The 26,513-nt window shown below is 39.5% G+C and overlaps 1 protein-coding gene across 9 annotated transcripts in view; it reads right to left on the reverse strand.

The window, feature by feature from the left end:
* LOC140734309 (phosphatidylinositol-binding clathrin assembly protein) overlaps nucleotides 1-26,513 on the reverse strand; it is a 117,232-nt gene that overhangs the window by 51,982 nt on the left and 38,737 nt on the right. For all 9 annotated transcript variants that reach the window (XM_073058096.1, XM_073058095.1, XM_073058097.1 and 6 more), the window contains exons 2-4: nucleotides 6,556-6,698; nucleotides 1,850-1,925; nucleotides 1,529-1,631 (exon numbers count right to left, since the gene is read on the reverse strand). In XM_073058096.1, coding sequence (XP_072914197.1) covers nucleotides 1,529-1,631; nucleotides 1,850-1,925; nucleotides 6,556-6,698 — 322 coding nt within the window. The remainder of the gene's footprint in view (nucleotides 1-1,528; nucleotides 1,632-1,849; nucleotides 1,926-6,555; nucleotides 6,699-26,513) is intronic.

Below are 26,513 nucleotides of genomic sequence, written 5' to 3' on the forward strand. Positions count from 1 at the left end.
ATACATAGATTTACAGATAGAAACAATTAAAATAACAAAATGAAAAACAAAGAAATCCAGAAGGAAAATAACAAAATTAAAACTGGTTACCAGGAAAGTATTGAAATTTACATTTCAGGGCAGAACATTGTCAAATATCCCTGATAAGAATTCACTGGATGAAACTTTAAACATTTTCCTCACTAATATAGTTTTAACCTCTATTTTAAACATTTGTTATTCCAATTTTATAAAAAGTAACAAAGATATCATACTGATAGCTACAGGAGCATTATAGTAATTACACTGCAAATATAGTGGTTAATTGAGACAGGGTCAGTACATTTTGACCCAATTAAGCAGTTGCCCCAATTAGCTGGTTTCATAAAAATAATAAAAAGGTATAAAAACAAAACTACCATTTAACTGATTATGTAACAAATTATGTATTTAAATGAAATACAGAACAAATTAGAATACTACCAATACCTCTGCAGTACTACAAAACTGGATAAGTTCTTAATAGTTATTGATGGAGGAATTCATCTGCTAGTGAAATCAATTCATTTTCACTCCCAGTCGTTTCTGGCATCTCCAAGCCAGAATGCTTGAAACCACAGTGGACAAAACAGTTCCAGATTATCTTGCTGCTTATTTTTTGCCAACTATCAGTGATAAATATCACTGCTTTTTGAACACAAACACACGCTATTTAAAACCTAATCGCTGTAAGCACAGTGCAGTGTAACAGCCAGACAAGTGCACACAGCTGTAGTGAGTTAGGAACTGTTTGGACACAGTCTCCTGCCTGAATAAGGTGGCATAATGTCAAAAATAAATGAAGGGAATCCCAGCTATTTTTCGATTTAGATTTTATTCTTTAAGAGTTGGCCCAAATAAACAGCTGCCCTGATTAACTGATGGCCCAATTAACTAGAAACCACTACATCTTCAGTTTACAAATTGTCTGTATACTTCCTCACCCGACCTATTTAACAATGTGATTCCACATTTGTAAAGAACAAATGCAGACTGAAAATGAAACAGAAAGGATTGAAAGGATAGTTCCTTCAAGGAACTTGAAATATATTTTCTTAACCAGCCATTCATTGTTTTCTAGAGACACTTCCTAATCGGTTGAGTACTTCTAGCAAATTTTAATTTCATTTCAACAGGGGAGTAAATTGATAAGAATACATCTCAAATACCAACTTGTCTGTTTTCTTTATAGTTGTTAATTAGTTTTGCTGAGTACTTCCAGAATGTGTTTCAGAATTTAGTGTTTTCAGATTTGTTTTTCTTCACTTGTACCAAATGCAAATGTGTTCCACCCATTGTATTTAAATTGTTTGGCAACCTTGAAAATTTGGTAAAAGTATATTCAAATAATAGCCTCATGGTGATGTCAATTATGGAGTTGTAGTATGTACGAAATACCATTTTGACATTATTTTCATAGAAGTATCTTACAGAATTAATTTTATATTAATTTGCTATATTGCCATGTTTATTAATGTCCAGCCAGTTCAGCAATACTTAAATGTCATACCCTCTCTTCATTTTAGTGAAGTCAAATGCCATTAGTCTGTAGGAGAGTGCTTTCTCATTAAGGTATCTGCTATACCGTCTGATGAAAGTTGACATATCGTATCCTATAAAGGTAGAAGAAATGTGGTCAATGATAATTTTCATGCCTTTTTCTCAAACCATTAAGTCCACTTCAACTACTCCTTAAAACATGTTCAAATATCTGTAAAGATCATTAAAAATTATTTTTAGATGTTTACTTATACTATCAACTTCAAAATAAAAAAAATTAACCCATTCTTTTCTTTTTTTTTGTTAAAATCATACTCACTCACAAACTTACCTTGCATGGCACCTTTATCCAAAAAGTTATTCAAGTTGAACAATGTGTTTCTTGAAGCCAAATACTGGATAAACCGCTTAAAGAGAAAAAAAATCTTTGATTCAAATCTCAGATCACAATTAATACCCAATTTATTTGGAAAGCATTTACTATTCTGCTGCTTCCAAATGGATTGCTGGTCCTGAACATAAATGAGCAAGAAATTTCAATAATGAACTAAAATAAATTAATACCAAGTCCAAAACCAAATTTTGAGAATTTGGCTAAACTGATACAGTGATATTCTTCTGTGCCATTTTTCTGCAACATAAATCTCCCTAAAATTGACTTTAAAAGACCTCAAGAGAAATCAAAATTTGTTAACCTGCACTCCAAAACCAAAATGATGGCCTCTTTTTTTCAGGAACAGCTTCTGTGGGGGAGAAATGTTTCACATTAGCAGTACTCCTCTTCACAGCTCTGACTGCAAAAGCAGCTCTAAAGTGAATGCAGTACAACCAGCATTCTTTCATCAACTGAAAGTACTGGAAAGAAACGAGTCTATGCTACACTGGTGGGACAGCAGGGGCAGAGTTCTCCTGGAAGCACAGGTAGAAGAACCTGCACAGGCTTCTGATAAATTGTACATACAAGGAACAGTTTCCTTCCGAAAAGTGAACCATGTGCTTTGCTGGAGATCTGAAGTTCTCAGTGTCATTTTGTATGTGTTTTTTTTAAAAACAAAAAAGCACCAGGGTTTCAAAGAGAATATGAATTAGAACACTGAGTGAAAGATCCAAAGCATGCACTGTCACAACAGCAAAATGGAAACATTAGCGAACAAAGGCCCAGCTCACTCTGAGCTCAGTTGCTTTGTGCTGCTATACTTAATGCACCTTCTTCCCAATAAGGGTACTATTTAATTTACAAAGCCCAATTCATTATATGGCTGTGGTATACATGCACAAGCTTTAAACAAATTTGACAGAGTTAACGAAAAATTTCCATTTGCAAAGGTAAATTGATAACATTCTAGAACTGTATTATTATGTTTTCTTTCCCCTCTCTGCTAGATTATGTATTGCATTGAACTGCTGCTGCTAAGTTAACAAATTTCACATCACACGCTGGAGATAATAAACCTGATTCTGATTCTAATTCTCTGCCTAGAGCTGGCTTAATTGTTTATGGGGAGGATCAAAATAAATGTGATCACTCTATCATTTTACAAAATAGCAACAGAAAACGTCACAGTGAAATTAATAAACATGTGGGACAGTGAGAAACAAACAGAAATCTGACAATCACTACAGAAGAATACATAAACCATGGCTGGAAGCTACAACTACCATTTTCAATAGATTTCTAATGTGGCTTCAGTTTGTTTTATTATGGTTCCTAAAGAATGTGACCAACTTCTAAAAGCTAAGATGATTCTAAACATTTGTCTATATCATGATGGAAATTAGGTGGGCCCAGGCTAAATGACTTCATTTGAAAATACTTAAAATTTCAAAAGACAGTCCAAGATAAAGTAAAAGACTAACCTTCAGAAGATAGATAACAGATTTCAGGAAATTAATAAAGAACTTCATGAATTGTTTTCATTAAAGTAATGTTGGATTTAATAAATATCTAAACACCTTCCCTTAAGTGAATCCTACAATGCCTTGGATTATCACGATACTTGCAACTATCTTGGGGAGAGGAAGAAAACCACTTTTGCTAAGCTATATCAATACCAAGTTGGTTCCTGGATAATCATTTTCTACTGTATGGTATGTAGAGATAAAGTATTTATCACCGTTATCATAGCCTGCAACTAAAGCACCATCCTAAGTGCAAGAATTTCAGGTTGTATACTGCATACATTTTCTGATAATAAATGGAACCATCTGAACAGTTTTTGTACCAGCCAAAAGATCCTACTGCTGCCTCAGCCAAATCAAATGAAACAACATTATTTCTGTTCCAGTACAATGTGGCTTCTGTGCTCCAAAAAAACTGTTAACAGAAAATCAATTACATTTCTTGGAAACTCTACAGTCATACCTTGTGCAAACTGGAAGATTAAGTTGTTTTAAAAAAAAAAGGCACATATGCCAAAATATCAATAATTTTCATTTTAAAAAGAGTGCATTAAGTTTAAGTTGTGGAATGTTTAATCGACACAATGAATAAAAGCTAGCTACACAAAATAATCGTCATGATCCTGGCACATTGACTACTTCATCATTTCCTTTCTTATGGGAACGGGAAATAAATAAGAACAAAAAAGTAAAAACAAAATAGAAAGATCTGTTATTCAAAAACTCCAGATGTTGGAAATTTGAAGTAAATAGAAAATGCTGGAAACACTCAGCAGGTCAGATAGTAACTGCAGAAAAATAATAAAAGGATTAATGTTTCAGGTCAAAGACCATTCATTAAAATGGTAGGAAAGAAAACATGCCTGCAATTTAAAACTAGCAAGTGAGGTGAGAAGGCAAATGAAGAACTGCATTTTTTTTTAATACAGGGAAGTACACACCCAGCATGCTAATGATGAGATACCAATTGACCTAATAATATGAATGGCCTGTCAGTTCTGATAAAGACTAAGAAAGCGAGTTACCTAATGTGGCAGAAGATTGGGCCTTCACTTTACATTGTGCCTTAATGTAATAGTGCAGGAAACCATAGAAAGATCAGCTAGAGTGGGAGCTGGCCAGAGTTAAAGTGCCAGTCAACAGAGCTCAGAGACACCCTTGCAAACTGAACACAAGTTCTCCATACAGAAAATGGAGGAACTCAGCAAGTCAGGCAGTTACCAACTACTCTCTGACTTGCCAAGATCTTCCAGCACTGTGCGTGCTACTCAAGATTTTCAGTAACTGCAGGATCTCCTCTATAAATTCTCCAGTGTTCACTCAATCTTTGTTTGGTTTTGCTGATGTAGAGTTGACATACGTAGATGGGAAGCACAAATGAAGGACTGTATGTTGTGTATGAAGGGGAGTTGTACGTGGAAATGAAAGGGAAGTGTTTATGCATGCACCAGTGAAAATTGCAAAGGAACAATCCCTTGAATGGAAAGGCTGGTTTGCTGGAAGGTAATGACTACATAACTCCATTGTTGCTTTGTACAGAAGGACAGGGTAAATATAATGCGATTGAGGGCTCTGTCAACTATGATAAAGTTTCAGAACTGAGAGAAGCATTACATTTTGGAGGCAGCTATATAGAACGTTTCATCACCAGATCAAAAATGATGGACATTCACTCTGGTGTTGAATCTTTCCACATGGCTGCCTCTGAAAGTGTAATAGAATCCTTAGATGAAGTTGGATGGAAAATATAGTCAAGAGAGTGATGAGAGTCTAGAGGTTTACAATGCCTTAATTTCAGATGATGGGCTAGCAACTAAGCAACTCTCATTACTAATTGCCACTTATTAGCCTAATACAGAACACTAACTATGTTTTGCTGCATGCAGATTTAGACTGATCCTGAGGAGCTGCAAATGGAAATGAATGTTCTGCTATCAAAAGCAAACAACCCCCTTTTTCTACATAGTAGGAAAGATCATCGATGAAGCTGCTATTAGATGTCTTGGAGGATGGAATGGTTGATCCTTTGTGTAAAGTGCACTTCAAGTCATTGGATTTTTTTTTGATGCCCCATATAAGTGGATGCCTTGATGCTGCACTTCACTTGGTCAAGGACAATTATTCTCATCTCTAAAATTCAGCTCTTCAGTGATGCTAATGATTAAATCTGGAGCAGCGTGGTCTGGTCAAAACCTGATCTGAGCACTCTGAGGAGGTTATTTAATAGTACAGTGTCTGACAGCCTTTAATCACTCTGTCAATGCCTGAATATAAACAGGTAGTAATTAATTAGTTGGATTAGACCTGCTCTTTGCTAACAAAGGTCACACCTAGCTGATTTTCTACATTGCCAGGTAGATGCTAATGTTATAACTGCAGTAGAACAACTCAGCTGGATGGACAGGTATTCCAAAGTGCAGGTCCTCACTGCTATTGCTGGCACATGGTTTGATCCTGTAGCCTTTGTGTTTTCAGCCTTAGTATTTTACAGAGTGATATGAGTTTAGTAAAGCATAGCTTCTGTTATGATGGAAATTTGAAGAGACAGCCAAGATGGATCATGTATTTGACACAAGAAAATTTACCAGGTTTCATAATTGCTCTTTAATGGCTTGTCTGATCTCAATGACAGATGTATGACAATAATCACAGGACAGCCCTAGACAATTGAATGAGTAAACCTACTGTCATTGTTATCATGGCTGATATAAATAATTATCAATGGTTGCATTGGTGATTGGTAAAATGGGAGAAAAAGCTGTTTTTAAAAATAAATTATGCTTCCACATGTCCAAATATTTTTAATTCAAACAATTAAACAAAGTGCAGAAGCAGAAATCCTACTAATCATAGAAGGCCTGCACAATCACACAAATACATTTGTCATTTAAAAATAAATTTTGAAGCTACCCAAGTGGGATCCAAATGCAGACTATAAAAAGCAGAAAATGAGGTCACAACTATTTCTGATCAAAGGGATATTAATTTATAATGTTAACTTTAAATCTCTTCATGAAAGCTGCCTGAACTGCCAAATAATTGTTTTGATTTCTGATTTCCAGCATTTTTAGTTTGCTTTGCTTTCCATGTGTTGACAATATACCTTTTAAATGGCAGCAGTCATTTCATGACACTTACCTCATTCCCATACATCATCAAGTGATGTGTTGTGATTAATGCCTTAAACACTACAACCCAGCTGCTGTTGGTTGCCCTCTCAAATAAAGTATCAGCCATCTGTGGTATGTTCACATTCATCTCATTGGTACACTGGATCAAATCTAGAAGAAACCAAAAGGAGAGACATTTATAATGGATGATGCTGTGGCTATGTCTATTTGAGGTTTTAAAAAATTGCTTCAACCATCAACTTATAAACTTAACTGAAGCAAACTTGCATGATCAAAGTTACCTTCATCTACTCATTAAATGTAGCTGTAGCTTTGATTTGGTATTATCATTTTAAGAGCTCCAACTGATAACATGCATAAAGTGAACTTAATTGAAGGTTTTGATGGCATATCTTACTACAATTCACAGTAAAGCTGGCAGTGAACATTTTATGGGTAGATACAGTACAATATAGAAAGACATCAGGAATTATTGTCTGAGTCACATGAAAAATGGTGTGAAGAGAAGAACAGCACAAATCCTGTGGTTTAAGTAGCATAGAAAGAGAACTAGTCTTTGTTCAACAGGAATTGTGTATGGGATACTTGACAGCAGTTGTAGAGTGGTAAAAATCATAAATATAAAGTAATTATACAATCAAATAGCAAAACCAAAGGCTTTTCCAATTTTCATACAGCTTAAATAAATGCAGAAGATAATTCTCCAGAATATGCACAGGATAGTTTTCCGCCTCATTTTGTCTTGAAACAAGAAGGATTTAGCACTAAATCCTGAGCAGGTTTTAATTAGTAGCTTAATAATGCATGGATTTTCATTTAATGGCCATCATAATAAGATCAGTTCAATGCAATACCCTGGAGAGAAACAGGGAACAGTAAAGTTTCTGCATTTGGCTAATGCTGGCTTCAATGTGATCAGATTACATTGAGTTTTTTTAAGAGACTTAGATACATGGAGCTTAGAAAAATAGAGGGCTATGCGGTAGGGAAATTCTAGGCAGCTTTGGATATTTGGCTGGCACAACATTGTGGGCCGAAGGGCCTGTAATGCGCTGAAGATTTTTTATGTTTCTAGAGATTGAATAAGTCTACAAGGTAAAACCAAAGTACTGCAGAGCAAATAATTAAAAATGAATTTGCCACACCAATTTATATCTTAAAGGGACCAGACTCAATAGACAACATAAATATAGATATAGATGGGAGTAGACTCTCACATGGTGGATTGGATAGTGGACTACTTGACAGATAGACCTCAGTATGTGCGGTTGGGAGACTGTAGATCTGATACGGTGGTCAGCAGCACAGGAGCGCCGCAGGGAACCGTACTCTCTCCGGTCCTGTTCACCCTGTACACATCAGACTTCCAATATAACTCGGAGTCCTGCCATGTGCAGAAGTTCGCTGATGACACGGCCATAGTGGGGTGTGTCAGGAATGGACAGGAGGAGGAGTATAGGAAACTGATACAGGACTTTGTGATATGGTGCAACTCAAACTACCTGCGTCTCAATATCACCAAGACCAAGGAGATGGTGGTGGACTTTAGGAGATCTAGGCCTCATATGGAGCCAGTGATCATTAATGGAGAATGTGTGGAGCAGGTTAAGACCTACAAGTATCTGGGAGTACAGTTAGACGAGAAGCTAGACTGGACTGCCAACACAGATGCCTTGTGCAGGAAGGCACAGAGTCGACTGTACTTCCTTAGAAGGTTGGCGTCATTCAATGTCTGTAGTGAGATGCTGAAGATGTTCTATAGGTCAGTTGTGGAGAGCGCCCTCTGGGCTCTGTCGTGGGCAAAGTACTGGAGAGTTTAACATCGGTAGCTGAGCGAAGGGCGCTGAGTAGGCTACGGTCAATTATGGATAACTCTGAACATCCTCTACATAGCACCATCCAGAGACAGAGAAGCAGTTTCAGCGACAGGTTACTATCGATGCAATGCTCCTCAGACAGGATGAAGAGGTCAATACTCCCCAATGCCATTAGGCTTTACAATTCTACCGCCAGGACTTAAGAACTTTTTAAAAGCTATTATTAATTTAGATGCATATCATATTTTTTACTGAGTTAAGTATTGTATGTAATTAGTTTTGCTACAACAAGTGTATGGGACATTGGAAAAAAGTTGAATTTCCCCATGGGGATGAATAAAGTATCTATCTATCTATCTAAATGATTAAGTGCACATAAGCCATAGAAGAAGCACACAGGCCCTTCAGTCCAATGAGTAAATGCTGACCATTAAGCATTAATTTTAAACCTAAAGTTAGCCTAACCTATTTTATTCTCGTCAAACTCCATCAACTCTGCCCTAACTCCGCTAATCTCTCAAACATTAGGGACAATTTAAACTGGCTAATTAGCCTGAGAACCTGCACACTTCTGTGATAGGAAAGAATATCCCGAGGGATACCAAAGGTCATGGAGCTATGATGCAGTGGCTTTCTCAGCTGCACCACAGTCCCATAAAAAGGAAAAGACCAGTGTAAATCCTAGCAAACTGGAAGAGATATAGAGAACATCACAACAGAGCAGCTGTTTAAAAATATATGAAGTAATTTTTCAAGATTTTGAATCAGGAGTTTATCCAAATTAAAAATCACAAGAACACAGAAAAAAGTAAGAGGTGGTGGCTTCCAACCCAAAACCTTTAAAGGAAATAGATGAATGTATTGAAAAATTAGTTAGGCCACCTACACAACTAGTTCAAAACCAATCCTTCAGACTAGATAATTGAATTTAAGAAACATAGTGAAAAGCAATTTTGATGGTAATCAAAGAGTTAAAGACCAGTTTGCCAAAAATTTGTTCTGAAATTACTGAACTCTAAGGTAGATTGAAAATTTGTGCAAGTCAATACATATAGAATAGCTTATGTCTGATAAACCAGTTTAAAATTTTCATGAAGTGACAGATTGTAGATAGGGGAATTCCTACCATGGATTTCAGAAAGTCATTTGATACATTTCCTATTAGTAAAATTTGAAGCTCGTGAAACAAAAGGCAAATTTATTAGCCCTGTTATATAATGGACTCAATGGCAAAATGCACAGGGTCCCCCAGTAAACATGATCATCTCTGCAGGAGCTGTAAGAGTCATATGGCAAGGAAGGGGACTCTTCAGCCCAACTCACCCATACCAACTGTGTTGCCTAGGGAGCTCCTGCCAATTGCCTGTGTTTGGCCCATAGCCTTCCAAACCTCTCCTATCTTTTAAATGTTGCTAATATGTCTGCTTCAACCGCTGTTTCTAGCAGCTCATTCCAAAAAGCTGTCCCTGATGTCATTTTAAATTTCTTGCCTCTGATCTTAAACTTACACCCTTTTGTTTTTTCACCCCCCCACCCCCAGAACCACTAGGTAATTACACCCCATCTACACCCTTCATATACCTCTACATGGTCACTAGTTAATCTCCCACATTCATTCCAAGGGAATAGTCCTAGTCTATGCAACCTCTCCTTGTAACTCAGCAACCCCTAAGACTAGGCAATTTCCTGGAAAACCTTTAATAGATCCTTCTAGTTTAATGACATCTTTCTTTCAACAGGATGATCAAAAATACACAATAATCCAAGTGCAGTCTCAGGTTCCAAGGTTGTCGAGCTGAGGAGTGGTAGTGGTGACAAGCTCCCACTACCTAAAATTGCTCCTCATGGCATGCGCCTCAAATAGCCTCTGACAACCAAGTCCAACTCCTGGCAGAACTGTTTCTACTGACAGGAGAAGAGGCGAAGGTGGGTCCTGGCACCTTAAACCAGTGCTTCAGGTAGATGGAGATCGTCAGCCTGGGAAGGCAGTCCATCTAAGAGATTTCAAACCTCCACTGCCTTATGGCCATACCCACTCATGGGAAAGGCTTCGGGAGTAAACCCTGAGGACAAATCTGGAGCTGGAGTCCCTAACGCAGTCCGACGTTGCCTTCAACCTCACTCTGGCAACTCCTGCAACAACACTGGTGCCAAGCTGTATCGGCCCTTGCCCTTCCCTTGGACAACATCGGTGTTGTGGAGAGGAAAGACTTGCATCATGGGCAACTGCCGGTCTTCCATACAACCTTGCCCAGGCCTGCGCCCTGGAGAGGGCACAGATCCAATGTCTCGCAAGACTAACGGATGCCACCAGTCTCACCAAAATCATATGCAACAGGAACAGAAACTTCCAACCCTTACACTCAATGTCCTGAATGATGAAGGCCAGCATGTCATATGCTTCTTCACAACCCTATCTACCTCAAACTTACAATCAAATCCATTTACTTTGAGATACAGAAAAATGTTATAGACTCAATAGCGTACTAATCTTTTATTCATTGAATGACTGTGCAAATGAGAAAGGTACAGCAAATAAACTTCCACATAGATTCAAAGTGGATGACCTAATATTTACCATAAATTGATATAAATGTGGAAGTAGCATAGTCCAATAAGATTGTGGTATTATGTGTACAGATTATTAAAAAATTGGACATACAAATGGATGCACCTCAACCTAACAAAGATATTCCTCTTTGTCCTATTCATTCCCCTCCCTCCTACTCTCTGCAACTTAAAGCTAATTTGATTTCTCCCTTTCCCAGTTTTGGCTTTGGAGCTTTAACCTGATTTGTTAACTCTATTTTCTCTTTCTACACATGCTCCCAGATCTGAGTGTTTCCAATATTGTTATTATTCCAGAATTCCAACATTTGCAGCTTAAAAAAAATCTACACTCATTTGAAGGTACTTGCAGAAAATTGCCAGCGGATCCCAGATGATTTCTCCTGGTAAGTGGCTTCTTTACCTTTCCTACATTATTAATCAAAATGTGCTCACATATTCAGTCAGCCACATTTCTTCACCAAATCAGCTTCACTCCTCACAGGCCCAGAAACCACCTGCAGTGGAATTAAAGGGCAGTCTGTTCACCTACAACGAGGAAGAGGGAATGAGGTGGGAAATTGCTTTTAGAAACAATATTCCTGGTGGGCCAAAGGGCTTGTTTCTGTGTTGCTTACTCTATGGGACAGAAAGCAGTTGCTGAAGAAAGCTAATTAGCACAGGGACAGTACGGCACAGGAACAAACTCTTTGGCCCACAATGTTGTGCTAAACAAATTAAATTAGTAATCAAATACCCAACTCATTCAATCCCTTTTGTTTGCCACAATTTCCAGTCTTCCACTTCCTGCATGTTCATTTGCCCATCTAAATGCCCCTTGAAAAATATTGCATTTGCCTCCATCACCACCCCAGGCAGCAATTCTGAGCACCCACCACTCTGTGGGGGGGGGGGGGGAGAGAACCTCCCCTCCTCATTTTGCTGTGACCACAACTTTTTCTACAGTTTCTTGCAATCATGGGACAAAGCAGCCGCCATTCTACGCCCTCTGGTAGCTTGGAAACAAATACTGGCAGTTTACTCTTTCTCTCATAATCCTATAAGCTTCTATTACATCTCCATCAGCCTCTGCTGCTACAGAGAAAACAACCCAAGATGGACCAATCTCTCCTTATCGCTCATACCCTCTAACCCAGACAGCATTCTGGCAAACCTCTTCTGCACCCCCTCCAAAACCTCCACATCCCTCCTATAATGGGGTGATATGACTGAATGCAATACTCCAACAAAACTGTAAATCAGGAGTTCCCGACCTGGGGTCCATAGATCCCTTTTAACGGTATGGGGCCAGGTCATTACAAAAAGGCTTGGAACCCCTGCTGTAGATGGAATTAAAGCAGAATCTGGTCACAAAGTTGTGAGCATTTAGCAAGTAGAGTAGGGGGCTGAAGACACAGCCTTGTGGGGCACCAGTTTTGAGGGTAACTATTATAGAGGTGTTGCTGCCCCACTAATTGCCATCCGTTGGTCTGGAAGTCAAAGATCCAGTTGCAAAGGCAGGTTTAGAGTCCAAGATTGAGGAGATTAGTGATGGGTTTGCTTGTAATTATAGTATTGAAAGCGGACTATGGTCAATGACAATAAACTAATGCAGGGGTTCCCAACTTTGGACCAATACCATTAAGCAAGGAGTCCAAGGACCTCAGGTTGGGAACCCTTGGTCTAATGCTTGTATCTTGATTACAGCACCTTGGACCTTGCTTACAGTGCCTAATAAAAAGTATTTCCCCTCCCGGAAATGTTTGTGTTTTATTGTTTTACAACAGTGAGTCACAGTGAATTTAATTTGGCTTTTTTGACACTGATCAACAGAAAAATACTCTTTTGTGTCAAAGTGAAAAGAGATCTCTACAAAGTGATCTAAATTAATTACAAATAAAAAAATACAAAGTAATTGATCACACATGAATTCACCCCCTCCAAGACAGTATTTAGTAGATACACCTTTGGCAACAATTACAGCCTCGAGTTTGTGTGAATAGGTCTCTATCAGCTTTGCACATCTGGACACTAAGTTTTCCCCATTCTTCTTTACAAAACTGTTCAGGGGGTCAGATTGCATGGGGATCATGAATGAACAGCTCTTTTCAAGTCCAGCCACAAGTTCTCAATTGGATTGAAGTCTGGTCTCTGACTTGGCCACTCCAGGACATTAACTTTGTTATTTTTAAGCCATTCCTATGTAGCTTTGGCTTTATACTGGGGTCATTGTCTTACTGGAAAACAAATCTTCTTCCAAGTCGCTGTTCTCCTGCAGACTGCATAATGTTTTTTCCTCCAGGATTTCCCTTTATTTGCCGCATTCATTTTACCCTGTACCTTCACAACCCTTTCAGGGCCTGCTGCAGTGCAGCAGCTCCACAGTATGATGCAGCACCATCATGCTTCACAGTAGTGGTGGTGTGTTTTTGATTATGTGTTTGGCTTACGCCAAACATACTGTTTAGTCTGATAGCCAAAACTCTCAATTTTGGTTTCATCAGACCACAAAACTTACTTCCAGATGACTTTAGAGTCTCCCACATGCCTACTGGCAAACTCTAGTTGAGATTTCATGAGAGTTTTACTGAACAGTGGCTTTCTCTTTGCCACTTCCCATAAAGCTGTGACTGGTGAAGCACCTAGGCAACAGTTGTATGCACAGTCCATTTAAGCCATTGAAGCTTGTAACTCCTTCACAGTTGTCACAGGTCAGTTGGTGTCCTCCCTCACTCATCTCCTTCTTGCACAGTCATTCAGTTTTTGAGGACGGCCTGCTCTAGGTAGATTTATAGCTGTGCCATACTATTTCCATTTCTTGATGATTCCAAGGGATATACAGTGACTTGGAAATTTTTTTGTATCCATCTCCTGACTTGTGCTTTCAATAACCTTCTTGCTGAGTGGTCTGAAGTGTTTTGTCTTCATGGTGTAGTGTTTGCCAGGACTCTGGCTCACCAGCAGTTGGACCTTCCAGATACAGGTGCATTTTTACTAGTCAATTGAAGCATCTTGATTACACTCAGGTCTCCAAAAACAGATTTCCATTTAACTAATTATATGACTTCTAAAACCAATTGGCAGCACCAGTAATGATTTGGTGTGTCACATTAAAGGGGGATGGTGAATACTTATGTAATCAATTATTTTTTGTTTTATATTTGCAGTTTAGATCACTGTGTAGAGATCTGTTTTCATTTTGACATGAAAAAGTCTTTTTCTGTTGATCAGTGTCAAAAAAGCCAAACTAAATTCTCTGTGATTCAGTGTTGTAAAACAATAAAACATGAAAACTTTCAAGGAGGGTGAATACTTTTTATAGATACTGCATTGGTATTGGTCCATGACATTAAAATGGTTGGGAACCCTTGGTCTAGATACTCCAAAGATGAGTGCATGGCCAGGGAAATGGTATCTGCTGTAGACCTGTTTCAGCAGTACAGGAATTGCAGTGGTTTAAGGCTGCCCGGTAGGCTGGAGTTAAGGCATGCCATGACCAGTTGCTCAAAGCACTTCATGGCAGTAGTCGTTAAAGCACATTATTTGGTTTTTCTTGAGTACTGGGATAATAGTCGTCTTCAGAGTGAAGCAGCAGGTTGTTGAAAACTTCAACAAATACAGAAGAGGAAGAATCCGAGCCAGAAACTGTGGAACTAAAACAAGTTAAACAAGAGCCAGCAGATCTGCACAGGATCCAAAGCAATGGCCAGGGACATCATCCGGGTCACATGCTTTCTGTGGATTCATTCTCTTACAGACTGATCTTATGGCTGTAACAGTGACTGTAAGTTTAGATGCATTAGAGGCTGGTGACTTTCCAATCTCCTGATGCATAGAATACATTAAGCTCATTGAAAAATTATGTGCTGTCGTCAGCAATGCTGCCTGACTTAATCGTATAACCCATTATAGTACAATTGTTCTGCCACTACTGTCAGCTGGTCTGGCAATCAAGTTTGGACTGCCTACATTCTCATCCAAATCATTAATATAAATGACAGACAACAATGGACCAAACACTAATTTCTGTGACACATGCCGCTCACAGGGTTCTTGTCTAAAAAAGAACCTTCCATCACAACCGTCTATTCTAACATCAGGATAATTTAATATCCATCTGACAAACTTGCCCTAGATTCCATGTGATCTAACTTTCCAGCATAGCCTATCTTGTGGTACCTTGTCAAAGGCCACTTAGATAACATGTACTGCATTCCCTCAATCATCTTCTGGGTTACCTCATCAAAAACTAAATTTGACGCAGACAATTGCCTATGCACAAGTCGTGTTGACTCTCCACAATTAACATTTTCCTTTCCAAATGTATGCAAGTTTTACCATTTTCTTGTTTCAAGGCTTTTCAATTATAATCTTTCCTAAAATAAAACAACAGTATTAGCCGTTCTCCAGTCCTCTGGCACCATAGTTATCAATGATGCAACTAACACCACAAGATGCCCCATAACTGTTTTCCTTGCTTCCCAGAAGATTTCTTCCAATAGATTTTCCAGTACATGTTACAGCATATTTAGTCTCTTGTACCTCAGTCTTTCTTTGCATGATCAGAATATACTCAATAATTATCCATATAGCATTTTCCTCTTTTCTGTCAATGACAGTTATCTGAAAGATTGTTAAAATTTCAGTTAGCAGAGAATTAATGAGGCAGATTTGTCCTGTAGAAACAGCCTTCTGCTCTACTCTCTTTTTACTAAGCAAAGCTCCAATGCATATTTAAGTTGGCTGACAACACAACTGTCATTGTCTGAATCAACATTTAAGAGGAACCAAGAGGTACCTTGACAACAACCTCTCACTCAATGTCAATAAGACCAAGGAGCTGATTATTGACTTCAGGTGGAGGAAGCCAGAGGATCGATCGTGAGCCAGTCCTCACTGGTGATCAGTGGTGGAGAGGGTCAGCAACTTTAAATTCCTTGCTGTTATCATTTCAGAGGAACTGTCTTGGATCCAGCACATAGTGCCATTATAAACAAAGCCGCTATTTTATTAGAAGTTTGTGAAGATTTAGTATGTCATACAAAACCTTGACAAACTTCTATAGATGTGCAGAGGGGAGTATATTGACTGTTACATCATGGCATGGTATAAAAACACCAATGGCCCTTTAATGGAAAAGCCTACAAAAAGTAGTGGATACAGCCCAGTCCATCATGAAAAAAGCCCTCACCACCATTTAGGACCTGCACTGCCAGGTTCAGGAACAGTTTTTACCCCTCAACCATCATGCTATTGAACCCAAGGGGATAATTTCACTCAGCTTCACTCACCCCATCACTGAACTGTTCCCACAACCAATGGATTCACTTTCAAGGACTCTTCATCTCAAGTTCGATATTTATTGTCTATTTATTATTATTTTGCTTTTTTGTTGTTTCTTTGTACTTTGATAATAAATTTACTTAATCTTTGAAATGGGAATTAACTAGTTTCAGCTGGAGAATTTTATTTTCGTATGACCAGTTCGAGATCAGATTCCAGAAACTGTTACCCAACTCATTGCATTACCCTGTTCCTTGCAGTTTATTTCTTTGGAATACACATACAATGTGAATAAAATTATATGTTCAGATTGTTCATCTTTTTCACAAAGAATTAAATGAGACAAATTAGATACACAAATATTGCAATTGCACCATAACAAAGGATTTTTATGTGCAATACACTATTGCTCTTCATGGAATTGCAAGGAGAGAAAACAAGACATTGGACTGGACCAATGACGCAAGAAGTATGCTCATGCTAATAGTTCTTTTTTTTCCACATGGCAGACTGCATCAGCCACTTTGTTTTTCTCAGGCATATAGGGATCACTGCTGACTAGTAGACCATGATTTTTACACCGTGTCTGGGATGGTCAGTTTAGTACGTTTCTTAATGTAACAATAATTATAGTTAAACTTAATCCAAAGGTTACTAAAAAAACACATGAAAGGCAACTGGACCAGAATAGGGGAAACATTTATCTATTCTGGAAATAAGTCTCTCACACCATCACCAACCTTATTGACTCTGGGGATCTCCCATCCACTGCCAACCTCAGTTTCCACACCTCACATCTCCCGTTTCTACCTCCCACTCAAAATCCACAAGCCCACTTGTCAATGTAGACCCACTGTTTCAGCTTGTTCCTGCCCCACTGAACTCATATCTGCATATCTCAACTCTGTTCTATCCCCCCAGTTCTGTCCCTTCCTACCTACATCTACTTCATACACACTTGATCTTTTCAAGGATTTCAGGTTCCCAGGCCCCCATCATCTTACTTTTACTATGGATGTCCAGTCCCTATACAGCTCCATCCCCTATCAGGAAGGCCTCAAAGCTCTGTTTCTTTCTGGACATCAGACTCAAACCAATTCCTCTCCACCACCACTCTCCTCTGTCTAGCAGAACTTGCCCTCACTCTAAATAATTTCTCATTTGGCCTCTCCCACTTCCTTCAAACAAAAGGGGTAGACATGCCAGCTACGCCTGCCTTTTTGTCAGCTACGTGGAACAGTCTACATTGATGACCATCCCGCACCTTCCTACGCTACATCGACAACTGTATTGGTGCTGCTTCCTGCAGCTGTGCTGAACTCGTCAATTTCATCCACTTTGCCTCCAACTTCCACCCTACCCTCAAATTCACCTGGTCCATTTCTTGCATTTCCCTCCCCTTTCGTGAGCTCATTATCTACCTCTTGAGACAGCTTATTTACCGATGTCCATTATAAACCAACGGACTGATCATACCTCGTCCCATCCTGCTACTTGTAAGAACACCATACCCTTCTCTCAATTCCTCCGTCTCTGCCTCAGGATGAAGCTTTTCATTCTAAAACAAAGGAGATGTCTTTTTTCAAAGAAAGGCACTTCCCTTCCTCCATCAACGCTGCCTTCAATTGCATCTCTTCCATTTCATGCATGTCTGCGCTTACCCCATCCCTCCACCACCCTATCAGGATAAGATTCCTCTTGTCCTCACCTACGACCCCACCAGCCTCCCTGTCCAGCACATAATTTCCCGAAACTTCCACCAGCTCCAACTGGATCCCACCACCAAACACATCTTCCCCTCTCCCCCACTTCTGCAGGGATCTCTCCCTACATGACTCCTTTGTTCATTCATCCCTCCCTACTGATCTCCCTCCTGCCACTTATCCTTGCAAGCAGAACAAGTGCTACACCAGCCCTATACCTCCTCCCTCACTACCATTCAGGGCCCCAAACAGTCCTTCCAGGTGAGGCGACATGTCACCTGTGAGTCTGTTGGGCATCATAAACTGTGTTTGGTGTTCCCAGTGTGGCCTTCTGTTTATCATTGAGACCTGACGTAGATTGGGAGACCATTTTGCTGAGCAGCTACATTCCATCCACCAGCAGCATCTCCCAGTGTCCACCCATTTAAATTCCACTTCCCATTCTGATATGTCCATCCATGGCCTCCTCCATTGTCGTGATAAGGCCACACTTAGGTTGGAGGAACAACACCTTATATTCCGTCTGGGTAGCCTCCAACCTGATGGCATGTACATCAATTTCTCAAACTTCCAGTAATGCCTCCTCCCACACTTCACCATTTCCCATCCCCTTTCCCTCTCTCATGTTATCACCTTGCCAGCCCATCACCTCCCTCTGTTAGTCCTCTTCCCATTTTTTTCTTCCATAGCCTTCTGTCTCTTTCACCAATCAACTTCCTAGCTCTTTGCTTCATCCCTCCCCCTCAAAGTTTCACCTATTGCCTGGCATTCCTCTCTTTCCTCCCCCCACCTTTAAATCTACTCCTCAGCTTTTTATCTCCAGTCCTGCTGAAGGGTTTCAGCCCAAAGCCTCGACTGTGCTTTTTTCTCCCACAGATGCTACCTGGCCTACTGAGTTCCTCCAACATTTTGTGTGTGCTGCTCTTTCAACTCTGTTAGTTTTACTTACAACATGTGATAAAAGTGATTATATAAACATTAGATAACAAAAACAATAGACAAAGCTGTTTTGTATAAACTTGGCTTTGTTTCTTATCTACTATGTAAAGTATATATATATTTACTAAGAATTACAATTCAAACCCAAGCCAATTCAAACAGAACATTAAAATGCCCATGGCCAAATGTCCAAGTGTTATTGGAATAATCTAAACCCAATAAATCATAAAAAACAAAATAGGGGGGGGGGGGGTTTAGTGAGAAAGAGGAGCCAGGAAACAAAGAATGAATTCATAACTCAAAATTTGTCTGTTTTAGCTATATTTAATTATCTTGCTATTGAACTTTTACAGACCTATGAACTTAAATTGGAAAGATAATATAGAATTTGAAGTCTATACATGCTAGAATTTGTATCATACTATGTGGGATAAGAAAATCTACCCTGATCTAGTAACACCGAATATACAGAACTATCCAGATGTCTCAAGTGAAAATTCCAGTCGCAGTTGATGACAAGTTGACTTTCTCCAAAATACACATGGAAAACTAATTCTTACTTGTGACTGTTGAGTGAACAATATGCCAGCTGTTCAACAGGCTGATCAACTGGATGCCCAAGATGTGCAAAATCTACAACTGCTATTTCAGTACTCTTTTCCTACTATTCACTCTGGCAAGATGCTCATGACAAACATGAGGGCAGCAGGCTCAAAGCCACTTTGTCGTTTCTCAGGCATATAGGAATAGATCACCACTGACCAGTAAACCATGATTTTTACACCATGTCCAGAATTTTTATAAATGCGCAAAATCTGTCTGTAAAAAAACCACTGAAAATAGGTTACCGGTAATTTAAATTTAGAAATAATAAATCCCTTATTTTTAATAAAATGATAAAAACAAGCAAATGTAATAACAAAGATAGATGAAAATTTGTTTGTCTCTACAGGGGTACAATTGAGAGCATCCTGACTGGTTGCATCATTGCCTGGTATGGGAGCTGTACTTCCCTCAATTGCAGGACTCTGAAGAGAGTGGTGCAGACAGCCCAATGGATCTGCAGATGTGAACTTCCCATGATTCAGGACATTTACAAAGGCAGGTGTGTAAAAAGGGCCCGAAGGATCATTGGGGACCCAAGTCACCCCAACCATAAACTGTTCCAGTTGCTACCATCCAGGAAATGTTACTGCAGCATAAAAGCCAGGACCAAAAGGCTCTGGGACAGCTTCTTCCACCAGGCCATCAGACTAATTAATTCATACTGATACAACTGTATTTCTAAGGTATATTGACCATCCTGTTGCACATACTATTTATTATAAATTACTATAAATTGCTCATTGCACTTTTAGACAGAGATGTAAAGATATTTACTCATGTGTATGAAGGATCTAAGTAATGAAGTCAACTCAATTCAATTTGAGAGCTGAAGATTGAGTTCCACATATAATGCAGTAAGGTGGTATGTTCTACACACACACACACACACACAAAATAGCTTATATACATAAATTATTTAATGTCCATAATGTGACTCTGGGTACATAAGGTGACAGACAGGAAATATTGGTATTGAAGTATTGGTGGACTTCGTGGTGGAGGTGTTGATCTGCCCTACTGCTTGGGGAAAATTAACCCTTCTTTTGAATCTGGTGATCCTGGTGTGAATGCTACATAGCCTTCTCCCTGATGGGAGTGGTACTAATAGTCCATGAGCAGGGCGGGTGGGATCCTTCATTATATTACTGGCCCTTCTCTGGCACCTTTCTGTATACATGTCTTGGATGGTGGGTAGGCGAGTGTTGGAGAAGCATCTGACTACCCATTTTAGAGCCTTCCTGTCTGCTACTGTGCAGTCTCCGTACCAAGCAGTGATGCAGCTTGTCAGGATGCTCTCTACTGAGCATCTGTAGTATGAAGTGAGAATGGATGTGCAAGGTTCAGCTCCCTTCAGTTTCTGCAGAAAGCAGAGGCATTAACGAGCTTTCTTGACTGTATACAATGTGCTTTGGGACCATGAGAAGTTGTGCAAGATGTGCACTCTCAGGAGTTTGAAACTGCTTGCAATTTCCAGTGCTGTGCTGCTGATTTAAAAGTGAGCTGTGCAAGTTTTCCTGAAGTCGATAGCCATCTCCTTTGTCCTGGTGACAGTAGAGTTACAGTAACAGTAGAGGTTACTTGGTACTGTCTGGCACCAAGCCTCGAGCTTGTCCACCTTCTCTCTACAGACTGTCTCCTTGTTAGTGATGTGCTTCACCACTGTTGTGTCATTAGCAGAGTTCAAAGTAAACTTATTATCGAGGTACATATATGTCACCATACACAACCCTGAGATTCATTTTCTTGCATGCACTCTCAATAAGTCCACAGAATAATAACCATAACAGAATCAATGAAAGACAAAATTAACTTGGGCAATCAACCATTGTGCAAAAGACAACAAACTGTGTGAATAAACAAAAAGAAAGAAATAATAATAAACAATATAAATAAGCAATAAATATCAAGATTATGAGATGAAGAATCCTTGAAAATAAGTCCGTATCTTGTGGGAATATTTCAATGATTGGGCAAATGAAGCTGACTGAAGTTATCCCCTTCGATTCAAGAGCCTAATGGTTGAAGAGTAATAACTGTTCCTGAACATGGTGGTGAGAGTCCTGAGGCTCCTGTACCTTCTTTCTGATGGCAGCTGCAAGAAACGAGCATGGGGTGGGCAACCCTGATGATTGATGCTGCTTTTCTGTGAATGTTTCATGTAGATATGCTCAATGGTGGGGAGGCCTTTACCAGTGATAAACTGGGTCATATCCACTACTTTCTGTAGGATTTTCCGTTCAAGGGCATACCAGGCTGTGATGCAGCCAGTCAATATATAGTTACAATAAAGTTTGTGAACCCTTTACTATTACCTGTTTTTCTGGATTAATTACTCAAAATTTTGGTCTGATCTTCATCCAAGTCATAATAATAGACGAACATAATCTGCCTAAACTAATAACACACAAAATCGTACTACTCGTTAATATTGACTGCACCATTTAAACAATCACAGTCTAATTTTTTTAAAGTATATGAGCCTCTGGGGTAATGCCTTTTACAAAAGCTATTTGGAGTCAGGTGTTGCAATCAATGAGACGAGACTGGAGGTGTGGGTTGTAGAGATGCCCTGCCCTATATAAAAAAAAAGACAGTCAGGTTACTGACAGAGTCCACTGTTCTCAAGAAAGATCTGTTTATGTGCACCATGCCCCAATTAAAACAACTTTTGGAGAACCTTAGAAGAAATGGAGATGTGCATGAAGCTGGAAAAGGCTACAAAACTATTTCTAAAGACCTAAATGCTCATCAAATGGAGGAAATTCATTACTGTTGCTACTCTCCCTAGGAGTGGGTGTGCTGTAAAGATAACACCAAGAGCACAACATGCAATGAAGAAGGAGGTGAAAAAGAACCCAAGGGTAACAACAAAAGACCTACAGAAATCTCTAGAATTTGCTAAAGTCTCGGTTCATGTGTCCACCATGGAAGAAACCACTCTTCCCAAAAAGAAAAAAAAATTGCTGCACAGACTCAAGGTTGCAAAAAACCACCTGGATATTTTACAATGCATCTGGGACAATGTTCTGTGGACAGAGGAGACAAAAGTTGAACTTTTTAGCAGATATGCACAGTTGTTATGCTTGGAAGAAAAAGGGCACTGCACATCAACACCAAAATCTCATCCCAACTGTGAAGCTTGGTGGAAGGAGCATCATGGTGTGAGGCTGCTTTGCTGCCTCAGGATCTGGACAGCTTGCTATCATTCAGCGAATAATGAATTCAAAAGTGTATCAAGGCATTTTACAGGAGAATGTCAGGGTAGTGGTCCATCACCTAAAAATTAAAAGAAGTTGGATGATGGAACAAGACAATGATCTAGAAGACAAGGTCTACAATAGAATGGTTTAAAAAGAAGAAAATTTAGGTTTTGGAATGGCCAAATAAGAGTCCAGACCTTAACCCAATTGAGATGCTGTGCATGACTTGAAGAGGGATGTTCATGCAAGGTAGCCAAAAAATATTGATGAACTATAAGAGTTTTGTATGAAGGAATGGTTGAAAATTCCTCCTCGCTGTTGTGCAAGTCTGTTCAGCAGCTGCAGGAAACGCTTGGTGGAGGTTATTGCTGCTAAAGGAGGTTCAACCAGTTATTAAATACAAAGGTTCACATACTTTTTCCATCCTGTACTGTGAATGATTAAACAATGTGTTCAGTAAAGACATGAAAGGTACAATTGTTCGTGTGTTATTAGTTTAGGCAGGTTGTATTTGTCTATTATTGTGACTTCGATGAAGATCAGACCACATTTTAGAAGAATTAGTGTAGAAAACCAGGTAATTGTAAAGGGCTCACAAACTTTTTCTTGCAACTTCATTACACATCTACTTTTCAACTTTCCAAAATGCACACTTTGGAAATCAGCAATCATATGAAAATTGCCCCCAACTCTTTGCCAATTCAACAAATATAATCATTTTACAGTAGCAAGTAGCATGCTGAATTGGAAAACCTGTTGCACCTATAAACTAACCTTTTGCAATTCATGCACAAACACTCTCAAGTCTCTCAACACAATACCATACTGAACCCAATGGCACTTCGTTCACCATTGATCGCCAACCCAAGGAACAGCCATTTATCTCAACTCTCTGCCTTCGATTGGTTTATCAATCCTCTTTCAATACTAATACATCACCCACAATTCCATGCATCATTTCAATGCAACTTCAATGGATTTGCTGTAGATAGATAGATAGATAGATAGATACTTTATTCATCCCCATGGGGAAATTCAACTTTTTTTCCAATGTCCCATACACTTGTTGTAGCAAAACTAATTACATACAATACTTAACTCAGTAAAAAAATATGATATGCATCTAAATCACCATCTCAAAAAGCATTAATAATAGCTTTTAAAAAGTTCTTAAGTCCTGGCGGTAGAATTGTAAAGCCTAATGGCATTGGGGAGTATTGACCTCTTCATCCTGTCTGAGGAGCATTGCATCGATAGTAACCTGTCACTGAAACTGCTTCTCTGTCTCTGGATGGTGCTATGTAGAGGATGTTCAGAGTTATCCATAATTGACCGTAGCCTACTCAGCGCCCTTCGCTCAGCTACCGATGTTAAACTCTCCAGTACTTTGCCCACGACAGAGCCCGCCTTCCTTACCAGCTTATTAAGACGTGAGGCGTCCCTCTTCTTAATGCTTCCTCCCCAACACGCCACCACAAAGAAGAGGGCGCTCTCCACAACTGACCTATAGAACATCTTCAGCATCTCACTACAGACATTGAATGACGCCAACCTTCTTAGGAAGTACATTCGACTCTGTGCCTTCCTGCACAAGGCATCTGTGTTGGCAGTCCAGTCAAGCTTCTCGTCTAACTGTACTCCCAGATACTTGTAGGTACTTGCACCACGTGAATCTGCAATTACAATCTACAAGAGCCTGCAACTGCTAAAATCTGAAGCTAAAGGTAAACTGTTGGAGGAACTTAATAGCAAGCAGCACCTATGGAGCAAGGAGATATTATTCTTATCCATATGAAAACTGACCATCCCTCCACAGGTGCTACCTGACCTGTTGAGTTTTTCCAACAGTTTATCTTCTCTTCACATACATATGAATGGGCTAATTGAATGGACCTCCTAGTCAGAAATCTACCATTAATCTCATATCAAGTGTTCCCAGTACTATGTCGAATTCCCCAAGGAGCCCAAATAGGTAATATTCAAGTGCTGCAGTCAGCACCCTACTGAGGGGAAAGCTGTGCAGCAGATTGAACACAAACCTTAAAGAATTGTTCCTATGTACTTTCTCAACCAAGTCTGCCCTTCTGAAAATGCCAAGTGCAGTAATTGTATAATTACTTCCTTCATTCTATTCCAGATGACCAGCCTATGCAGTGAATCTCTAATGACTTCTCCAGATGCCCCTTAGTTGAAACCCAGAGTTTCTTTCTCAAAACTTTTCTTTGTCTTGCCTTCAGCACTTCAATGACTCATTTGCTCCCAAAAACTAGAATTAGACACAGGAAAGTGCAACATAACCACAGCATAATGAAATTCCGATCTGGACCAGTATAATCTTACTCAGTAAAAATTGTTAGCCAAGAATAGACCATCACAAACAAAATGCTGGAAAAACTCAGCAAGTCAGGCAGCCTCTATAGTGGAGAATAAACAGTTAATACTTGAGGCAAAGAGCCTTCATTAGGATCAGAAAGGAAGGGGCAGAGGCCAGCATAAGGTGGTGGGGAGAGATAAGGAGTAAAAAGGGAGTGGGGCAAAATTACTGGAAGCTAGAGAGATTAATGTTATGCGATCAGGTTGGAGGCTACATGGACAGAATATGAAGTATTGCTCCTCCAACCTCACTTCAGCCTCATCGTGACATTTGAGGAAGCTATGGAAAGATATGTCTGAATGGGAATAGGAAATTAATTGAAATGGCAGCCACTAGAAGATCCTGCTTTTTGCGGTGGATAATGCAAAGGGGCTCAACAAAATGGTCTCCCAAGGTGTATCGGGTCTTGCTGGTGTAGACAATGAGACTGGAGCATAGGATAGAGTTGATGATCCTGATAGACTTGTAGGTGAAGAATCACCTCATCTGGAAGAACTGTTTGTGGCCCTGAAGGGCGGTGAGGGATGTTGTGCACAGGCAGGTGTTAACACTTGCAGGGATAACTGCCAGGAAGGAGATCAGTGGGGAGGGACGTGTGGACAAGGGAGTCATGTAGAAAGTGATCCCTACAGAGAGCGAAAGATGTACTTAAGAGTAAGATCCCGTTGGAGGTGACAGAAGTTATGGAGAATAATGTAGTGGATATGGGGGTTCAAGAGCTGGTAGGTAAAGACAAGGGGAATCCTATCTCTGTTGTGAAGGCAGAAGGATGAGGTGAAGGCAGCTATGTGGGAAATGGAGGAGATGTGAGTGAGGGCAGCATTGATGATAGAGGATGGGAAACCCCAATCTTTGGTGGAAAAAAAAGAACACCTCAGACATTCTAGAATAGAAAACCTCAATCTGAGAACATATGTGGTGAAAACAGAGGAACTGAAAGAAGGGTTCAGCATTTTGCAAGTGACAGGATGGTAAAAAGTATGGTTAAGATAACTGTTAGAATCAGTAAGTTTGTAAAAGATGTCAGTGCAAAGTCTATCTCCAGAATTGGAGACAGAGACTGAAAAAAGGACCAAATGTCAGACATGGACCAAGTAAATTTTGGGTCAGGGTGGAAGCTGGAGACAAAGTTGATGAAATTGATGAGCCGAGCATGGGTGCAAGAAGCAGCACCAATACAGTTGTCAATGTAGTGGAAGAACAAGCTGGGGAGCGTTATCAGTGTAGGCTTAGATGCAGGTCTTAACATACTTCAGCACTAAACTCTTATCAAATGATAATCATATGCAGATAAATTAAATATTACAATTGTTTCATTGATTATTTTGTGAATTCACTGAAGTCTGGGAATCTTGGTATTAAAATAAGTTAGCCAACTTCTGAGCTTGTGACTCTTTTCCATGACATCCTGGCCAACTTTTGTACTTTAAACCAATGCCATCAGAAGTACACTAATGTCATTCACCATAGGCAATCACTGTGGTTGTCTACTGACT

This window comes from Hemitrygon akajei, chromosome 10, assembly GCF_048418815.1.
Source record: "Hemitrygon akajei chromosome 10, sHemAka1.3, whole genome shotgun sequence".
In the NCBI taxonomy this organism is placed as follows: domain Eukaryota; kingdom Metazoa; phylum Chordata; class Chondrichthyes; order Myliobatiformes; family Dasyatidae; genus Hemitrygon; species Hemitrygon akajei.